The 16,760-nt window shown below is 38.0% G+C and overlaps 1 protein-coding gene across 13 annotated transcripts in view; it reads left to right on the top strand.

Moving 5' to 3' along the window:
* RPS6KC1 (ribosomal protein S6 kinase C1) overlaps nucleotides 1–16,760 on the top strand; it is a 319,037-nt gene that overhangs the window by 141,452 nt on the left and 160,825 nt on the right. For 11 of the 13 annotated variants that reach the window (XM_081824820.1, XM_081824821.1, XM_031037563.2 and 8 more), the window contains 2 exons: nucleotides 156–1,745; nucleotides 2,017–2,106. In XM_081824820.1, the coding sequence (XP_081680946.1) occupies nucleotides 156–1,745; nucleotides 2,017–2,106 (1,680 nt within the window). The remainder of the gene's footprint in view (nucleotides 1–155; nucleotides 1,746–2,016; nucleotides 2,107–16,760) is intronic. The other 2 variants (XM_081824817.1, XM_081824819.1) reach the window with 1 other exon arrangement.

Here is a 16,760-nt window from a genome sequence, read left to right as displayed (position 1 = left end):
TTAAAATGCTTGTTTTATAGCATACTTGATATTAATGGGTATCATTGACTTGCTTTTGGTTGATTATTAGAATACTCTTTGTTTTTCTAAGGGCTTCAATAAGTAACCATTATTTTGGGGATCTTAAACATTTTTTTGGTTATACTTGTTCACAGGTGGCAAACTCTGGTCATATATCAGTAAGTTTCTAAACAGAAGCCCTGAAGAAAGCTTTGACATCAGGGAAGTGAAAAAATCCACACTTACTAAAGTTCACCTGCAACAGCCAACTTCTAGTCCTCAGGACAGCAGCAGCTTTGAATCCAGAGGAAGTGATGGTGGAGCCATGCTTAAAGTCCTGCCTTTGAAGACTAGTCTTACTCCAAGCTCTCAAGATGATAGTAACCAAGACGAAGAAGGCCAAGATAGCTCTCCCAAATGGCCAGATTCTGGCTCAAGTTCAGAAGAAGAATGTACTACTAGTTATTTGACATTATGCAATGAATATGGGCAAGAAAAGATTGAACCAGGGTCACTGAATGAGGAGCCTTTCCTGAAGATTGGAGGGAGTGGTGTTGATACCAGAGTCATTGGAAGCTTCCCAGCGCACCTTGCCGCCGACAGGCACAGCACCCAGCACATAGCTCACGAGCTGCAGTTCTTTGCTGGAGACGATGATGTAGAAGCAGTTAGTTCGCCAAGAACATCAGATTCCCTTAGTAGATCGAAAAACAGCCCCATGGAATTCTTTAGGATAGACAGTAAGGATAGCACTAGTGAACTGCTAGGCCTTGATTTTGGAGAAAAATTGTATAGTCTAAAGTCAGAGCCTTTGAAACCATTTTTCACTCTTCCAGATGGAGACGGCACTTCCAGGAGTTTCAATGCTAGTGAAAGCAAGGTAGAGTTTATAGCTCAGGACACCATTAGCAGGGGCTCAGATGACTCTGTCCCAGTCATTTCTTTTAAAGATGCTGCTTTCGATGATGTCATTGGCACTGATGAAGGAAGGCCTGATCTTCTTGTAAATCTACCTGGTGAACTGGAGCCAACCAAAGATGGTGCCGCAGTGGGACCTACTAAGTTTACACAGACTAATATAGGCATAATTGAAAGTAAACTGTTGGAAGCCCCCGATGTTTTATGCCTTCGGCTTAGTACTGAACAATGCCAATCAAGTGAAGAACAAGGCACAGAGGAATTGAGTGATCCCTCTAGACCTAAATCCCAGAGTATAGCAGAGAAACACAACGCACAGGGGGATCTTGGGATGTTATTTGTAGCAGCTGCTGATCATAGTAGTTCAGGAGACGTGTCTTTGTTACACAGCTCAGATTCTAAGTTCCAAGGACTTGGAGTGGGGGAGTCGGCAGTAACTGCAAACAGCACAGAAGAAAGCTTATTCCATATTTCTGACCCACTCTCAGGTGCTAATGAATATAATGTAAACACAGAAACTTTAAAAACTGAAGAAGTATTGCTGTTTACAGATCAAACTGAGGATTTGCCTAAAGAGGAACTGACTTTATTTCAGAGACACCCAGAGACTAAGGGAGAGAGTGGATTAGCACTAGAAGGAGACAAGGAAATACATCAGATTTTTGAGGACCTTGATAAAAAATTAGCACTAAACTCCAGGTTTTACATCCCCGAGGGCTGCATTCAAAGATGGGCAGCTGAAATGGTGGTAGCCCTTGATGCTTTACATAGAGAGGGAATTGTGTGCCGCGATTTGAACCCAAACAACATCTTATTGAATGATAGAGGTCAGGAACTTTTGCAAATGCATTTCTTTTTATTCGCTGTTGCTTCCAATTAACTGAGTAGGCGTTTTATCTTGTAATTAGTATCTTCATTTCCTGTCTAGAGCTTCATTATCAGTGCGGCAAATTCACCCCCAGTAATAGCTTCTAGTACTTAATGATGCCATTATTCTTAATGATACTGTTTTTAGCTACAAAAGGAGTAATTACAGTTCACTTCTGCAGAAAATGGAAGAGAAAAATGTTTTGATTTCTCCTGTCGTTTTGTTTTTAGGACACATTCAGCTAACGTATTTTAGCAGGTGGAGTGAGGTTGAAGATTCCTGTGACAGCGATGCCATAGAGAGAATGTACTGTGCCCCAGGTTAGAGCAATCTCCTAAAATGGTTCACTTGAAAAAGTAGTTCAGCAGCTCTCTTTTCTTTACAGAAGTTGTATTTTTCACTCACAGTTCACATATATGTTGGCTTTGAGTATCTCTTTAATCCTTCAAAAAAGAAAATTTGGGGATTAAATCATTGTATATTGGTTTATCTACCCAATAGAGGTAGGGGTGTGTGTGTGTGTGTGTGTGTGTGTGTGTGTTTGTGTGTTTGTTGTTAAACAGGTTTGGACTTCTTTTAGAACTGACAATGAATTCTGTCTTAGAAATGTCGTAACTTCTTAGTGTTTAGAAGGACCTTTAAATACCCCGAACCTCTTTAAATGGATGGTTTTATTAAGATAGGAGAGGGAGCCGACAAAAGGGGTAAAATTCCTAAGGATAAAAATGGATAAAATGAGGAATTAAAAAAAAAAATGCTATATTGTGACTTCAGTGATGAGCCAAGCTGGCATTGGAGAGCAGATTTCAGAGTTCTTTCTATATCTGAGACATTTTAGGAAGCATGTTCATCTTGGCTTAAAGTAGCCAGTTTAGCCAAATATTTGACACAACAGGTTTCTCTTGCTTTTACTGTATTGTCTTTGTTTTTTAAAAATTAGAGATTTACTTCTGGGGTGTGTTAGATCCTTTGCTGATAATTACAGGTCATTTAAGCATCTGAATTGGATTTGAGTTAGTGTGTCTCTGTCAGTGCAGATGGGGCTATATTTGAATCCAAAGTTCGTTCACCTTTTGCCTAGCTTTCAGCCTCTTTGGATGGTCAAAGTTGCTTCACTTGTCACCCCACTGGCTTTCAAAGGAGGTTCAAGCTGATTATGTTGACATGATCTGCTTAGTTGTTGATTAATACAGTATTTAATGCTCCTAGCTAACCAGTGTATTATTGATGCTAACATTGCTTCCCTGCATAATGGGAAATGATTATAATTAAGATTGAAAGAGCTATATTGTTTTTAGTTACAACCTTCATTGTTAAGAATTATTTCTGTATTGGGAAATAGCGAAGTTTTTCAACCTGTGAAGCAAATGTCCTAAAACTGTTTCCTGAAGACAATGATGTGGATTTTTTTTTCTTACTGTTATACCTTTTCCTTTCCACTTCCTTCCCTCAAATTAGGGGTGTTTGATTTTGTTTCTTCCTAGGGGCAATAGAGCATGCCTACATTTTTTGTTTCTCTCAAGTAGAAATGCTGTTTTTGAAGCCTTATTAGTATGATTTAGTTAATGGGATAACAAAAATAATTTCATAATGCAATCACTTTATTATGGTTATCTGGTTCTTCTTTTTTATACTCTCCCCCTTTTCTAATTTTATAAATAACATTTTAGGTACCAATGTACATAAGAACATACATTAATTATAATGAATTTGGAGGTTTTAGGATGAAAATTAAATCTGGGAGTTCTTTGAAATGAAACCTCTTAAATCCAGAAGTGAAGTGCAGTGTAAACCTCACATCAAAACCAAATATTTATGAGACATTGTTTAATGTTTGTAACTGACTCCTTATTTCCTATTTTTATTTTCATTCTCTTATCGAAAACTATAGCGTCATGCTTTGGCAGTCTAGCAGATTGACATCCTGAGAATTTTAAATATATGTGGAACAAAGCTATACTACATTCATCAACAAATATATACTTTTAATTTTGTGTACTGAAATACTGAGTTTAATCCAGATCAGTTTCCACATTTTCCTTTTTAAGCCTTTCCCTGGAAATCACAGTTCTCATAGTTTACCAGCAGGTGGCAGTCTACCATTAATGGATTTTTGCTGTCATCTTCCAGGTTGCCCTTCTAACATTTGAAAAAAGCTGTCATCTGAAGAAGGGCTTTGTTTTAATTATTTGCATGACAGAATTGTACTTTCAAGCTTTATGAGTTGCAAAAGTGTTCTAGCATTATGGCATGCATTGAACAATGTGGAAAGTCTCTTCTATTCTTTGGGCCTATTAATATGTTTTATCAATGGAGGAAAAACAAAACCAGGAATGGCCTTCACTGCAAAGTAAAGCTAGTGGTGTAATGTAGATGATCATAAACCCAGAGAGTTACAGAACTCAGTTAAGTCCATGTTCTCCTGCCCCTCGTTTATAATGCAAGGGGAATTGGGACAAAAATAGTAAATTACTGTTTTTTTCAAAAGTGAATAGCAGTGCTACTGATAAAAACTGTAAGTAGGCTTTCCTCTTCTCAAATGGTGGGAGCAATGCTAATATGCTAATATTTCAATGATTAAAAGTCAGACATGGGGACAGAGAGTACTTACTCTCTTTTGGTCTGCCCTTAGAAACACTACAGGGTTGCCGTCATTCTCTCCCACATCCCCTCTGCCTTTCCGTTTTCCAACTCTAACCTTAGTATTATTGTCCAAGTAGCTCTAAAGCATGTTAAGCAGCTGATGTTTGGTTAGAAAGTAAAGTTGTCATAAGATTATGATGAGAACGGTCCACTTCTGTTTAAACAGCATGCAACCTCTACCCCGACCCCTCCTCCCTCCTGGGAATCCTTATCACATATTTGTCCTAAAAACATAATCCACCTGCCCTGTACTTTGTAATATCAGCAGTGTATCTTTTCATCTTGTGGGTGATGTGCCTTTATATTTTGAGAAAAATTTCCAGTAACAGATTCGATTTACATGGACAGAAACTTGAGCACATGCCAAAGTAGCAGGGGGGCCATTATTCTGCTCTATAAATAAGTTTAAAAAAGAAACAACACACACACAGAAACCTGTGAATCAACATGTTTTGGTCTAATTGAGGGGAAAAGCAAGATAGATAAATTTTGAAATGCAAATGATCACCTTCTGTTATTGAAGTATAGTTTCTGCCAACTTTGAGATCTCAGATTTTAAAAAGTCAGAGTCATTTCAACAATGTATACTACCAAGGATATCTGATGTTCACAAGTTTCTACAACAACGCGAAGAACTTTCTTAAAAAGTTGCCACTTTTTTATATTAAAGAAAACAAGTCCAGTAACAAAAAGACAAAACCCATGGAGCTTTCTCTGTCTACATCTGTGAAAAAGCCAGCAAATAAATGGCTGCAGCTGCAGGCCGATCAAGAGGGTCTTGAGAATACGAATTCCCTGATCAAACCCAGCCCTGTTTTCAAAGTAGAAGCCATTCCTTTTAGGTTCACTTTGTATCCTTAGATTATCTAGGATGATTCTCTAGAAAGGTTTTATTTTAAATAAACATCATTCATGGTAAATGGGCTCCTTTCATACCAGAGAAACACAGGACAGAGTTCAGGAAGAGAAAGAGCAAAGAAATAGATCCCAAAGTGGGAATAGATTGTATAGCAAGTGACAATATAAACATAACACTGTCTAGTTTCCATATTAGGAAACTTTAGATACTTTCTATTAAGAGACTTTTAGACGGGTTGTCCTATTTTTCGTTGTGAGAGGTTATAGAATAGAAACTGGAGTAAATTGATTATTCTTCTCTAGAGGACTTCCTTGTAGTTACTCTGATTTTATTTCTATATTTGTGTACACATACACACACACAGAGGATTTTATGTGCTATATCATCATAACTGTTAATCTGTCCTAACATAGACTAAATTTTTGTTACAGCATTTTAAGTATAAAGGAAGAACAAAGTGTCAAAGTATTTTTTTATCAGTTTTTTTTTCTTAACAGTCTTGACTCTTCATCATAAAAAAGGCAGCTAGAAAACAGAACCTATAATAGTAAGCATATAAAATACAAAAGACTATATTTGAAAGTTTAAAATGCAATCTAAGGCAAGTGAGTAAAATTGTTTATATGTTCGTTATTATGCTAATATAATCACTTCAGTTGCTTATTCTGGTCTTCACAAGTTGATATGGTATCCTATCACTGTGTGTCCTTCACCTTTATTTTCCACTCCATTATGAGCCTTTATAAATGCTTGAAATTTACATTGGTATTTCTCATTGAATACTTTTCAGACTTGAGAATTTATAGGTGAATATGTGTGTAAATTGAAGTCCAAACTGCTTTTTACTGCAGCCCAATCTCCACGCTCCCAGATGTCAAATGACAGCTTTGCTTCCTCTCTTGGGCGATCTCACACTTGGAAATGCTCACAGCTGACAGTGAAAAGTGAAACATAGAAAAATCATGCTGAAAACTATCTGCAAAATTCAGTTTTAGAGCATGTCGTTTATTTACTACCACCCTTTGCTCTTCTAGCCTGATGTTTATCAAATAGTCCATGAATATATTTTTTGAGGGTAGTCTCCTCTGCCCTTTTTCCTAAATGTGTCTTACATATTATTTGTTGCTTTTTTAAGCATGGTGCTCCATGTGATAGTTATGTATTTGATACTTAGATCTAGGACTCAGACCATGGATGGTTTAAAATATCATGAGGCCGTCATAAGTTTAAGATTTAGAATCATAAGGTAGAATTAAGAATGACCAACCTTCAATATTTGTCCCACATCAGCCGTTAACTCATTGCATGGCCCTGGGCTTGTTATTTAAAGACTTTCTAGACCTAAATTTACCACTAGTAAAACAGATTTGTTGAGTATAAAAAAGATCACAGATATCAAATCACCTAATATCCTTCTTACACAAAATGTAGTCAGAATTCAAGTTCATTGTATTAAGGCAAGAATTTTTTCCCCCAAGGATAAATACTGATTTCTTGTCTAATATTAGTAGGGTGAAAATAATTATTTCACTTGAGGACTTTCTAAGTGTGTGTGTGTGTGTGTGTGTGTGAGTTAAAGATTTATTTATTTATTTATTTGACAGAGAGAGGGAGGGTACAAGTAGGCAGAGTGGCAGGCAGAGGGAGAGGGAGAAACAATCTCCCCACTGAGCAGAGAGCCCAATGTGGGGCCTGATCCCAGGACTCTGGGATCATGACCTGAGCCAAAGGCAGATGACTCTTAACTGAGCCACCCAGGCGCCCCTCTAAGTATATATTTTTACTCATTTATAGAGTATTTACATAATATATATGATATAGAAATGAGGGATTTATGGATAGTATTTTCATTTGGAGGAGAAAAGCCAAGACACCTTTTGAGTAGGGCAAAATTTAATTGCCAAGATTCTCAACAAACAAAATTGTTTAAGGAAGAAAGAATCATTTTGCATATGAGAATTTTGGGGTCCTGGGTAACTTCACCAAACATGAAGGAATGCAAAGTTGAGAGAGAAACCAAATGAATATAGTTGTGTATTTTGAAATAATAATTATATAACCAGGAAATATGGCTGTATCTCTGGTGTAGGCTTTAAAATTTTTTTCCCCAAAGGGGAAAGAAGAAAAAGGCAAGAGGGAGCTATAGAAATAATTTTTAAAAGAGTAAAATATTTGTGGTTAATATTTAAACATTATCTTTCAAACACTAACTCTTTTGTTTGATTTATCCTTAAGCAAAACTTTACCAGTAACTCTCTTGTACATAGAAGATGTATAATGTATAATGTTTTCCTTGAACGATTAGCAAGTACTTTTAATCCTTTGCCTCTAGTTCTTATTGTCATAAAGACCAGATCTGTATCTTCCTTGGGAGAACCAGTAGCTTTTTAAGTTTGCCATAGAATAGTGAAAATTTTACCCTGCTGAAAATTCTCTGATGTACTTCACCCCTGTATATTGATGAAACTTGTTCCATGAGTACAGAGTCATATTAAGATAAACAGGGGTGCCTGGGTGGCTCAGTTGGTTAAGCGACTGCCTTCGGCTCAGGTCATGATCCTGGAGTCCCGGGATCGAGTCCCACGTCGGGCTCCCTGCTCAGCAGGGAGTCTGCCTCTCTCTCTGACCCTCCCCCCTCTCATGCTCTCTATCTCATTCTCTCTCTCAAATAAATAAATAAAATCTTAAAAAAAAAAAAAAAGATAAACAAAAAGAGCTTCCAGTCAACTCAAATCTTATCTTGTCCAGGCAAGTCCCTCCTGATGGAAAGATTAAGGAGTTGCTTTATACTGGTTTGAAGGTCTGGAACCTTGGGATCCATCCCTAGGTAGGATGTATCTTGGATCTCTCACAAATCCCCCAGTGATGGGCCAGTCACCTTCACCTCTGTGTTAAGGTCACTCCATGTTGAAATAGACCCATTCTGAAATCATACTTTTCATCAGGACAAAATGTGATTTGTCTCCCACTGATGGGAATGAGGCAGAGTAATGGCAAAGTGTTCCATCCTTGTGATTTGGCACCTTAGTGAATCACACATTAGCTCTTCTCAGGAGAAGAAATTCTTTGGCCCTTAGAACTGGAGAATTTTAAGAGTCAGTTAATAATGTTTTCATACAGAAGAGGTGAAATACAAGATCTCTGTATGTTTCATAATACTACCTGATCTACTAGGGAGTGGGGGTTACCTCAAGCTTTAGATTATTAAGAGGAAGTTAGTTTTAACCTCTTATGTACTTCAGACCTTTTTCTTTATGATCTTGGACAGATTCTTTTTTTAGAAATAAGAACATGAGACTAGATACGTGTAGTTTTAAGTAATAGCTGCATTGTAATGCTTCTTGATTTTTAGGTCTAAGTTGATTCTTGGCAACTATTCAGTTACTTAGCCTCACTACCATATTATTGTAAAAAGGAAAATGAACTATCTTTTACCTCTGATGTTTAATGCAGAAGAGATAATGCTTAAACATTATGTACCAGAGCTATTGGCTAGCTACTTTGATCAGTTTCTATACCATGTAAAATTTTGTCAGTTTGAATCTCCATGAAGTAACCAGGGCTTACTCCTTCCAAGCAATTATTCACAAATTCTTCCTTCAAATAAATGTTTAAAAATGCTAAGGTTTTAAAAAATTGATGACAGAGCAAATGGGATTCCTTAAGCTCCTTTAATAGCAGTGCATGAAGGTCTGCCTGCCTAACACGGCAACAGCAGTGGAGAGAGGGGGGTGGGAACTGTGGCTGTCATTTTCACAATTTTTAGTTAGCCTTTTTCTCATCAATCAACTTTAATGGCTTTGGTTGGGTAACACTGTGACACCCGGTGGCTGTTCAGAATGGAGCAGTTGTGATATGATCGATGGAAAATGGAGCATGCTGTTGGTTTTTCTTTTTTTTTCCTACTAGAAATGCAGGGTGAGAGAGTAAGCAAGATTGTATAGAGCTCAGAATTATAATTATAATCAGTCAACCAGAAGTCATATGGTAGTTACCCATTTCTTATCTCACAAGAAGATGGTATAGTAATGATACCTATAAACTCCCTTGAACAGGTAATTCTTGGCTCTGGAATGCTGAATCAAGTTAAATCAAGGAGTTTTGATGCAACTTAGGCAGATAATTGCAGGAAAGCTCAGAACATGGTTGGCAGGTCACCCGCACAACAAGAAATTCAGAGCTGGGTAGTGAGGACAAAGCGGAATTAAGTCTTTGGTCAAGCCCCGCCTGAATTCCCCGAGTGCGATGTGTCCTTACGTCCAAGACCCCACAATACAACCGGCCCAGGGTTTCAGGTAATTAAAATACGTGAAAAACAACTGGATTAATAATGAGGTGGTGGCAGGCAGCAGCGCTAGAGCCTGGGATGAAGCAAGAAAACAAGTGTGTGAGAGGTAGAGCTGCACGCTTCTCCCATCGCCTTGTGGCACTGTGAAGAGCGGGGCGCTAGCCGCTGCACACTCTTCTCTCTCGGAAGTGCTAGACTCTCTCATCGGCCTTCTCTGGATAATACTCTAATGAATGTGAGGAGTGTCATACTGGCAATTTTTAAGTAGTTCATACACCCTACTCAACAAATAAGGCATTTGAATAATCAGTTGAGTGCAGAGTTGGAAGATTTTATGGAATGGAGAATGGAGAAGTGGGCAGCCAGCATTTTCTAAAGTAGGATAAAATATGGAAAAAAGGGAGCAAAGTGCAAATTCCAGGCTCTAGCTAGTCTATCACTCTGAGAATTAAGATCTGCTCAAGAGATGTGAGACCTTAGGCAAGTACATTTCTTCTGTCCAAATTATTTCATTTAAAATACATGTTCTCTTGAACACTTGTGTACCTTCAGACTTTGAAGCTTTAAATGTCTCAACTTTGATAATTTAGTTTATAGGTATTAGAGAAACAGTTCAGCCCTGGAATTAAAATGAAATTTTATTCTCCTAGTTGATACGGCTTTTAGTTTTGCTTTCAGTTGCAACATTTTGTCTTGTTTGTGGAAACCTTTAAAAAATTGTCTCTAGTCCCACATCGGGCTCCCTGCTCTTTGGGGAGTCTGCTTCTCCCTCTGACCCTCCTCCCTCTCACGCTCTCTGTCTCTCATTGTCTCTCTCGCAAATAAATAAAATCTTAAAAAAAAAAAAAATTGTCTCTATATCTAAATACCCTTGGGAAGCTAAGAGGTGTAGTTGTCCTCCAGTGTACTTAAGTGAATTTTTTTTGCTGACATTAAAAGAATACTGACTGATACTAATTATCTCACCAGACTAGCAGCCAGGTATTGTAGCCAGCTTCCGCACTGGAGCACCTTTCACAGGACTGTGTGCCTGGATTCCTCACACTGAACAGGGGCACGGGAAACCCTGAGTTACCTCCCAATCCCGTCTTCTTCCTGCTCCCAGGGCTTTTCAGCTTTTTCCTTTGCCACGTGCCATCCCCTCAGAACAAACCGAGGCAGTCACTGCGCTCTGCAGAGGGGAGCACTGGAAGGCGTCCACTGCACCACCCTCTTCAAGCCACCAGCATCTCTTGCCGGGACTACTGCAGTCATCAACTGACTGACCTCCATTCTCACCCGGCTTTAATCTGTGTTTCATCCAGCAGCCAGGGTGTGCTTTAGATAATGTTTGAAACTTTCTAGCCTACCACATATAAAAGTGTGAAAGGACTTGACGTAGATCTCTATGCTCAATGGGACTTAAGGAAAATGAATGTGATGAGGCCTTTGTAGATGCTTTGAACGCCTTGAATGAACAGTGCTGCAGAATACAAGATGGATATATTTATTCAACAAACACTTATTAAGTGCCTCCTGTGCCTAGGAGCTAGAAATAAAAGACATAATTGGTATAGTATTGACAGTTAATTTTGAAGACTTATGTAAAAAAAAAGGACTCCCCAAACAGAAGACATATACAATTGGTTACCTAGAATGTTAATAGACCTTTATAGGTGAATAGTTGTATTTATAGAATTGTAATTTACCACACTAACAAAAGATGTGCTTAGCTGTTTCTCTTCTCACCATTTAGTTCCACATATTGTTGGATTTAAAAAAAAATTCTTTCTTCTGTGTTTCTTTCTCTTTGTTCTTTAGTCATCAGCTGTAGTGGAAGACTAATGCTCAGCCCCTGCATAGAAAATCTTTATACACAGCAAGAGCTGGTGAGAGAAATTGACTAGAATTTTGTAATTCTAGTCCCTTTCAATTAGCAACAGATGCTGCAGGGAAAGATTGTCTGTGTAGGAACGCAGTACTAATGTTTCCATGCTCTAGCTGACATGGAATGCTCATTGCAGAAGAAAGATGTTCTTTTCCTTGGTCCAAGTATGTCACTAATGATAGACCAGATTTTTTTTTTTTCCTTTTTTTTTTTTTTCCTTTTTCCTATTCCTATCTAGGGCCATTGTGGATTAATTTTTATACTGTTTTATTCACCAAAACGCTCTCTTTTATTCTAAAAGCTAATGTATTTGTGTACTTACATTTCTTTTCCAGAAGTGAGAATTGGAATCCTTAAAGTTAGATACTTAAAATCAATTTTTTAAAAATTCTGTGGCATTACAAAACTATATCTCCCTTTGCCCCCCCAAAGTATACTTAGTACAGATTATCATTTTAATTTATTGCATAGATCTGTGCCTTTAAAATTTTTCCATCATTCTGATATTTGGATAAAGTGCTATATCATTTATGTGACAAATTCTTCTAGCATCTAAATGTTGGTTTAATTTGACTATTACATAAATACTTTATTTGAAACAGTTGTTGGCCTTTTCATTGAATTTTATATGCTCTCTTAATAGTTCCACAGTTACTAGAACTTTGAGAACTATGAGGCTTCTAAGATTCTATTTACTAAAAAAGTGTTAAGAAAACAGTTTGGGAGAAATATTTAAAAACTTGTTCTAGGGCGCCTGGGTGGCTCAGTTGGTTAAGCGACTGCCTTTGGCTCAGGTCATGATCCTGGAGTCCCGGGATCGAGTCCCGCATCGGACTCCCTGCTTGGCGAGGAGCCTGCTTCTCCCTCTAACCCTCCCCCCTCTCATGTACTCTCTCTCTCTCATTCTCGCTCTCTCAAATAAATAAATAAATCTTTAAAAAAAAAATAAAAAAAAAATAAAAACTTGTTCTAAATGAAAATAGAATTTCTCTGTATGTGAAATTCTCTTCTAAGAAAAATCTGAATCTACTATTATTTCCTACCATATCCTATAAGGAAGACAGCAACAACAGAACATACTGCCAGAGGGAGGTTATAGAGTTGTCTGGAGATTTTTGCAATGGGCCTGGGCAGCTGTGCTGTTAGGAAGGGTAAAGGGGAAGGATGAGATGACCTGTGTGGGTCTGCCTTGGTGAAAAACCAGGGAACAGAATCAAGTGGTGTCATCAGTCTGAAAGTGTGTCTTATCAAATCCATCAAAGAACTAAATGTAGAATATCAGATTCCCTTATTTATCAAGCAGTATGAATGTAACAAACCCTTAAAGAAAAGTAAATTCTGAAGTCGGGATGTTGAGGGTACCAAACTGTTTAAATGCAAGGTGATTCATCTTTGTCAAGCTTTGTAGAAAGGTTGGTCTTTATTTAATGCATTTTCTAGCTTTTTCAAATTTCTGTACAGTTTCTAGCATAGTTTTATCATTATCTTTGGTTATTTTTGAGTCATGTCTTTGGCAAAATCCATGTGGTTTAAACTATGTAGTTAGTCCTAAGAGGTGTAGGACATGTGCCTGTACTTAAGTATATGTTATGATTTCAGTAATCCTGGGGATCACATGGTCTCTCCCTGGTCTGAAAGAAGTGTATACTTCTGTTCATTCACTTCTCATGCAGGTATAGACATTTTATGATTTCTAAAGTCCAAGCTTTCTGCTTTTTTGCTCCTTTATTTTTCAGGAGCAAGGATTATTATAGCTACAGTTTTGGGGTCAGGTTAACATTATTATTTTTGGCTATAAGAGGGAGACTTAGTAAATTGACTGATTATCATAAGGACTGTAAAACTCTCTTATTCTATGTTTTAGCGAGCCCTTTGACAATATGGGTTACCAAGGCAGCATTATTTTTCTGAAAAATATCTTGGCTTGTTGAAGAGTGTTCTATGAGGTGTTAAACATGAGTAAAACAAAGGTAGGCAAAGCACATTTTATGTTGTGATATCTTTATTGTTTTATTTAAATGTGTTTATTCACTTGTGAAATACGATGTTTGAATTATTGGTATGAATCAGTAAGAGTCTATATTGTGTTAGAATGTGAGAATTGATAGTGCTAAAATGAGAATTCTCGAATTTTACTAAACAGTTCTCACATATTTGATGTCCTTAAAACATTTTTAGTTGGATTGAAATCTAATCTGGGGCCAATTCTATGTTGCCATTACATTAAAAGATGATAATGATTAGATTGAGTGACACTGATTCATTTCGTTTGTCACCAGGTCTCTTAGGGAAAGGGAGTGTGGCTGTGGATAGAAAAGAGAAAAAGGAAGTTTGAGGAATGCTAGTCATTTTAGCATAATCCCACTCTTTGGGCATTTTAGGTTAACGGAGGGAGAAGAAGTTTTGAGAAAGGCTCACGAGTGCTTTTGAAAACACTTTGAGGATCATAAAACCAGAGGGAGAAAGAATGTTAGAGATCTGGCTATCCTCATTTTCAGAGTAAGCTTAGTATGATGTACTCAGCCAGGGTCAAATGGTAGCATGACCAGGGGGGCCCCGTCAGTACATTTCTTTGATTCAAAGACAAAAATCCAGGATTCTTTGATAACACCATCTCTTTTTGAATTTTTGTGGGAATAACCTTGAGAATTTGTTTTCTTAGGAAATATTTTTTTATTTTTTAATTTATTTTTCCCCTCCATCACTTTGCTTAATGCCTATACTATAGTAAGGATTGCTGCATTTGTGGAGAATAAAGATACTATTTTGCCTCCCTGGAAATTGCAAATACGGAGTGTAGCAGTGGGGGAAGGGCATGTATGGAAGCTTTACACATTGATTTTTAGAGGAAAAATATTTTGAAAGTTGACAAAACAGTGGTAAATTTATCCTTTAAAGTATTTTTCTGCTTTTTTTTTCAGAGATTTAAAAAGTTCAAGGTAGGAGTTTAACAAGATTTCTCAGCTTCACTGTTATACTTTTAAAATAGTCTCACAGATTTATTTGGTATTTCTTTATATTCTCTGCTTTTGACGTTAGATACATATACGTGACTATTCACCTAGTATTTGTGGTAGTCATCATGTAGCCATTTTTTTTTTTAGAGATTTTTTTTTTTTTTAAAGATTTTATTTATCTGACAGAGAGGGACACAGCGAGAGAGGGAACACAAGCAGGGGGAGTGGGAGAGGGAGAAGCAGGCTTCCCGCGGAGCAGGGAGCCAATGCGGGGCTCGATCCCAGGACCCTGGGATCATGACCTGCCGAAGGCAGACGCTTAAAGATTGAGCCACCCAGGTGCCCCCGTCATGTAGCTTTATATATAAATCAGTTCTCTTGGTTTACGCTTAAAGTTCTTGTGTAGATTTTGCAAGTACAGCAGTTTTAGAGCAGTTGTTTTGACAGTTACACAGCCTCAGGCTTCTTTTTGGCAACGCAGTATCAGAGTATGTCATTTTTTTTAAGTAGGTTCCACGCCTAGTGTGCAGAGCCCAGTGTGGGGCTCGAACTCACAACCCTGAGATCAAGACCTGAGCTGAGATCAAGAGTCAGATGCTTAATCGACTGAGCCACCCAGGCGCCCCATATCATTACTTTTTAATATAAAAATGATTGGTCCTTAAACAATGTTAAAAAGACAACCAAAATCCTTCATTCTGATTATTAAAAAAAAAAAAGAAAATTCTGTTTGGAAATCCTAAAGAAGAAATTCCACAAGTACTTACTTCAGTTGTTGTAATATTTAAATTTCCTAGCCATTAAGAAGTTCTCTTTGTATCTTACCTAAATACAGAACTCTTTGTTGTATTTCTGAGTCGTCTCTGAAAATCAAGGTCAGTTGGTCATGGTGTCAGTTTCACATTAATTAATGAATCCCTGCTTAATATAAAGCCATTTTGGAAAGCTTCAAGCTGCATTCTATGAGGATGGATCTAAAACTTGTTTAGGTCTTTTCTCCAGATGTCCATGAAAAAAAATTACCTTTTCCAAGTTGTTATCCTTCTTTACTGGCCCAATCAGAATAAAGACAGCATTCAGGCTAGGCGCCTTCATACTTTCAGAAGCAGTTTTTCTTAGATTAGGATGAGCAGTCTTTCAGCCTGAGTACCATCAGAAAGTGTAACCCCAAGAGGAGAGAAGAAAGAGCAAGTAAGGGGAGAGGAAAAGAAGCTGGCTATCACTGGAAGAAAGAGGAAAGGAAGATCAAGAAAAGATGGAAAGAGAAATGGGGAGCACAAGAAGTAGACTCAGCAGTGCTAGAGGAAAACCCACAGCGATGTCGGCTGCCAGTCGGTGCCTCCTGGAGCAGATAGCAAGCCTAGGGAGGAGGGGGAGGTCACTGGCGGATAGAGCCTACTTGGTCCTCTTGCTCTGCCTCGGTTGCCTTGCTCACATTGGGGCCCATCCACATTTGAAGCAGTGTGTTGGTCATTATCTACCTGTTAAAGACTCTGGCAGAAAATTGTGAGGGCTTTCAAAGCAGCATAAAACCAAAGAACCTCATTCTTAGATTCCTTAGTTGAGCAAGTTCACAGAAACCAGTCAAGGAATACACCTTGTCTGTCTCATGAAGGGCCTCTCAAACTTTTCTACCCAAGTACTTCTGTCTGTAGAGGTGATACGAAATGGCTCCCCTAGGGGACAAGTGAAATGTGATCCTGAAGTTTCTCCGAAGTCTTTTTATCTTGGAAATCTATGCAAATTTTATATTCTGGTCCATAATAGATCTGTGTTTCCTTTACTAGTAAAACAATATCCCAGCCACTCCCACAAATATGAAAATCTTTGATGCTCAGGAAGATGGACTGTGCTAACCCGGTAGCTTCAAGGACCACCCAGCCCTCCCTTGCCCCCAGCAGTGATACATTTCACCTGGTGCACATTCCCAGCAGTGATACGGGAGAATAGGCATAACATGTAGCCTTTGAGGGGCGAGGCTACACTGGGGATGACACCTTGGATCTTTCACTGAATAAAACAGTGCCTTTATAAATTACTTTAGCCATTGATTATCTTACATAGACTTCCCTCAGCAGCCCTCTGCTCAATTCTAATAGGAAATTTGGGGCGTGGCTCTAGTCTAGAGCTCCTCAGGGCATTGTTGTTAGACCCTATAAAACATCTCGTTAATTTTCACAATTTTCTCTGAGCTGACTGGGTCAGATGTTCCTCTTTCTTGGGCACACAAACGCAATATTCTTTCTCCTCCATAAGGTTGCTTGGGAATTTTAAATAATTCATGTAAAATGTTAAATAGTTCCTTACATATTGGAAGCTGTCAAAAATGTTAGCAGCTGGCTTATTGTTGAAACTCTGAT

This window comes from Leptonychotes weddellii, chromosome 6, assembly GCF_054177405.1.
Source record: "Leptonychotes weddellii isolate Sample4059 chromosome 6, ASM5417740v2, whole genome shotgun sequence".
In the NCBI taxonomy this organism is placed as follows: domain Eukaryota; kingdom Metazoa; phylum Chordata; class Mammalia; order Carnivora; family Phocidae; genus Leptonychotes; species Leptonychotes weddellii.
The sequence above is the reverse complement of the archived record's forward strand: the minus strand, read 5'-3'. Positions and strand labels throughout refer to the sequence as shown.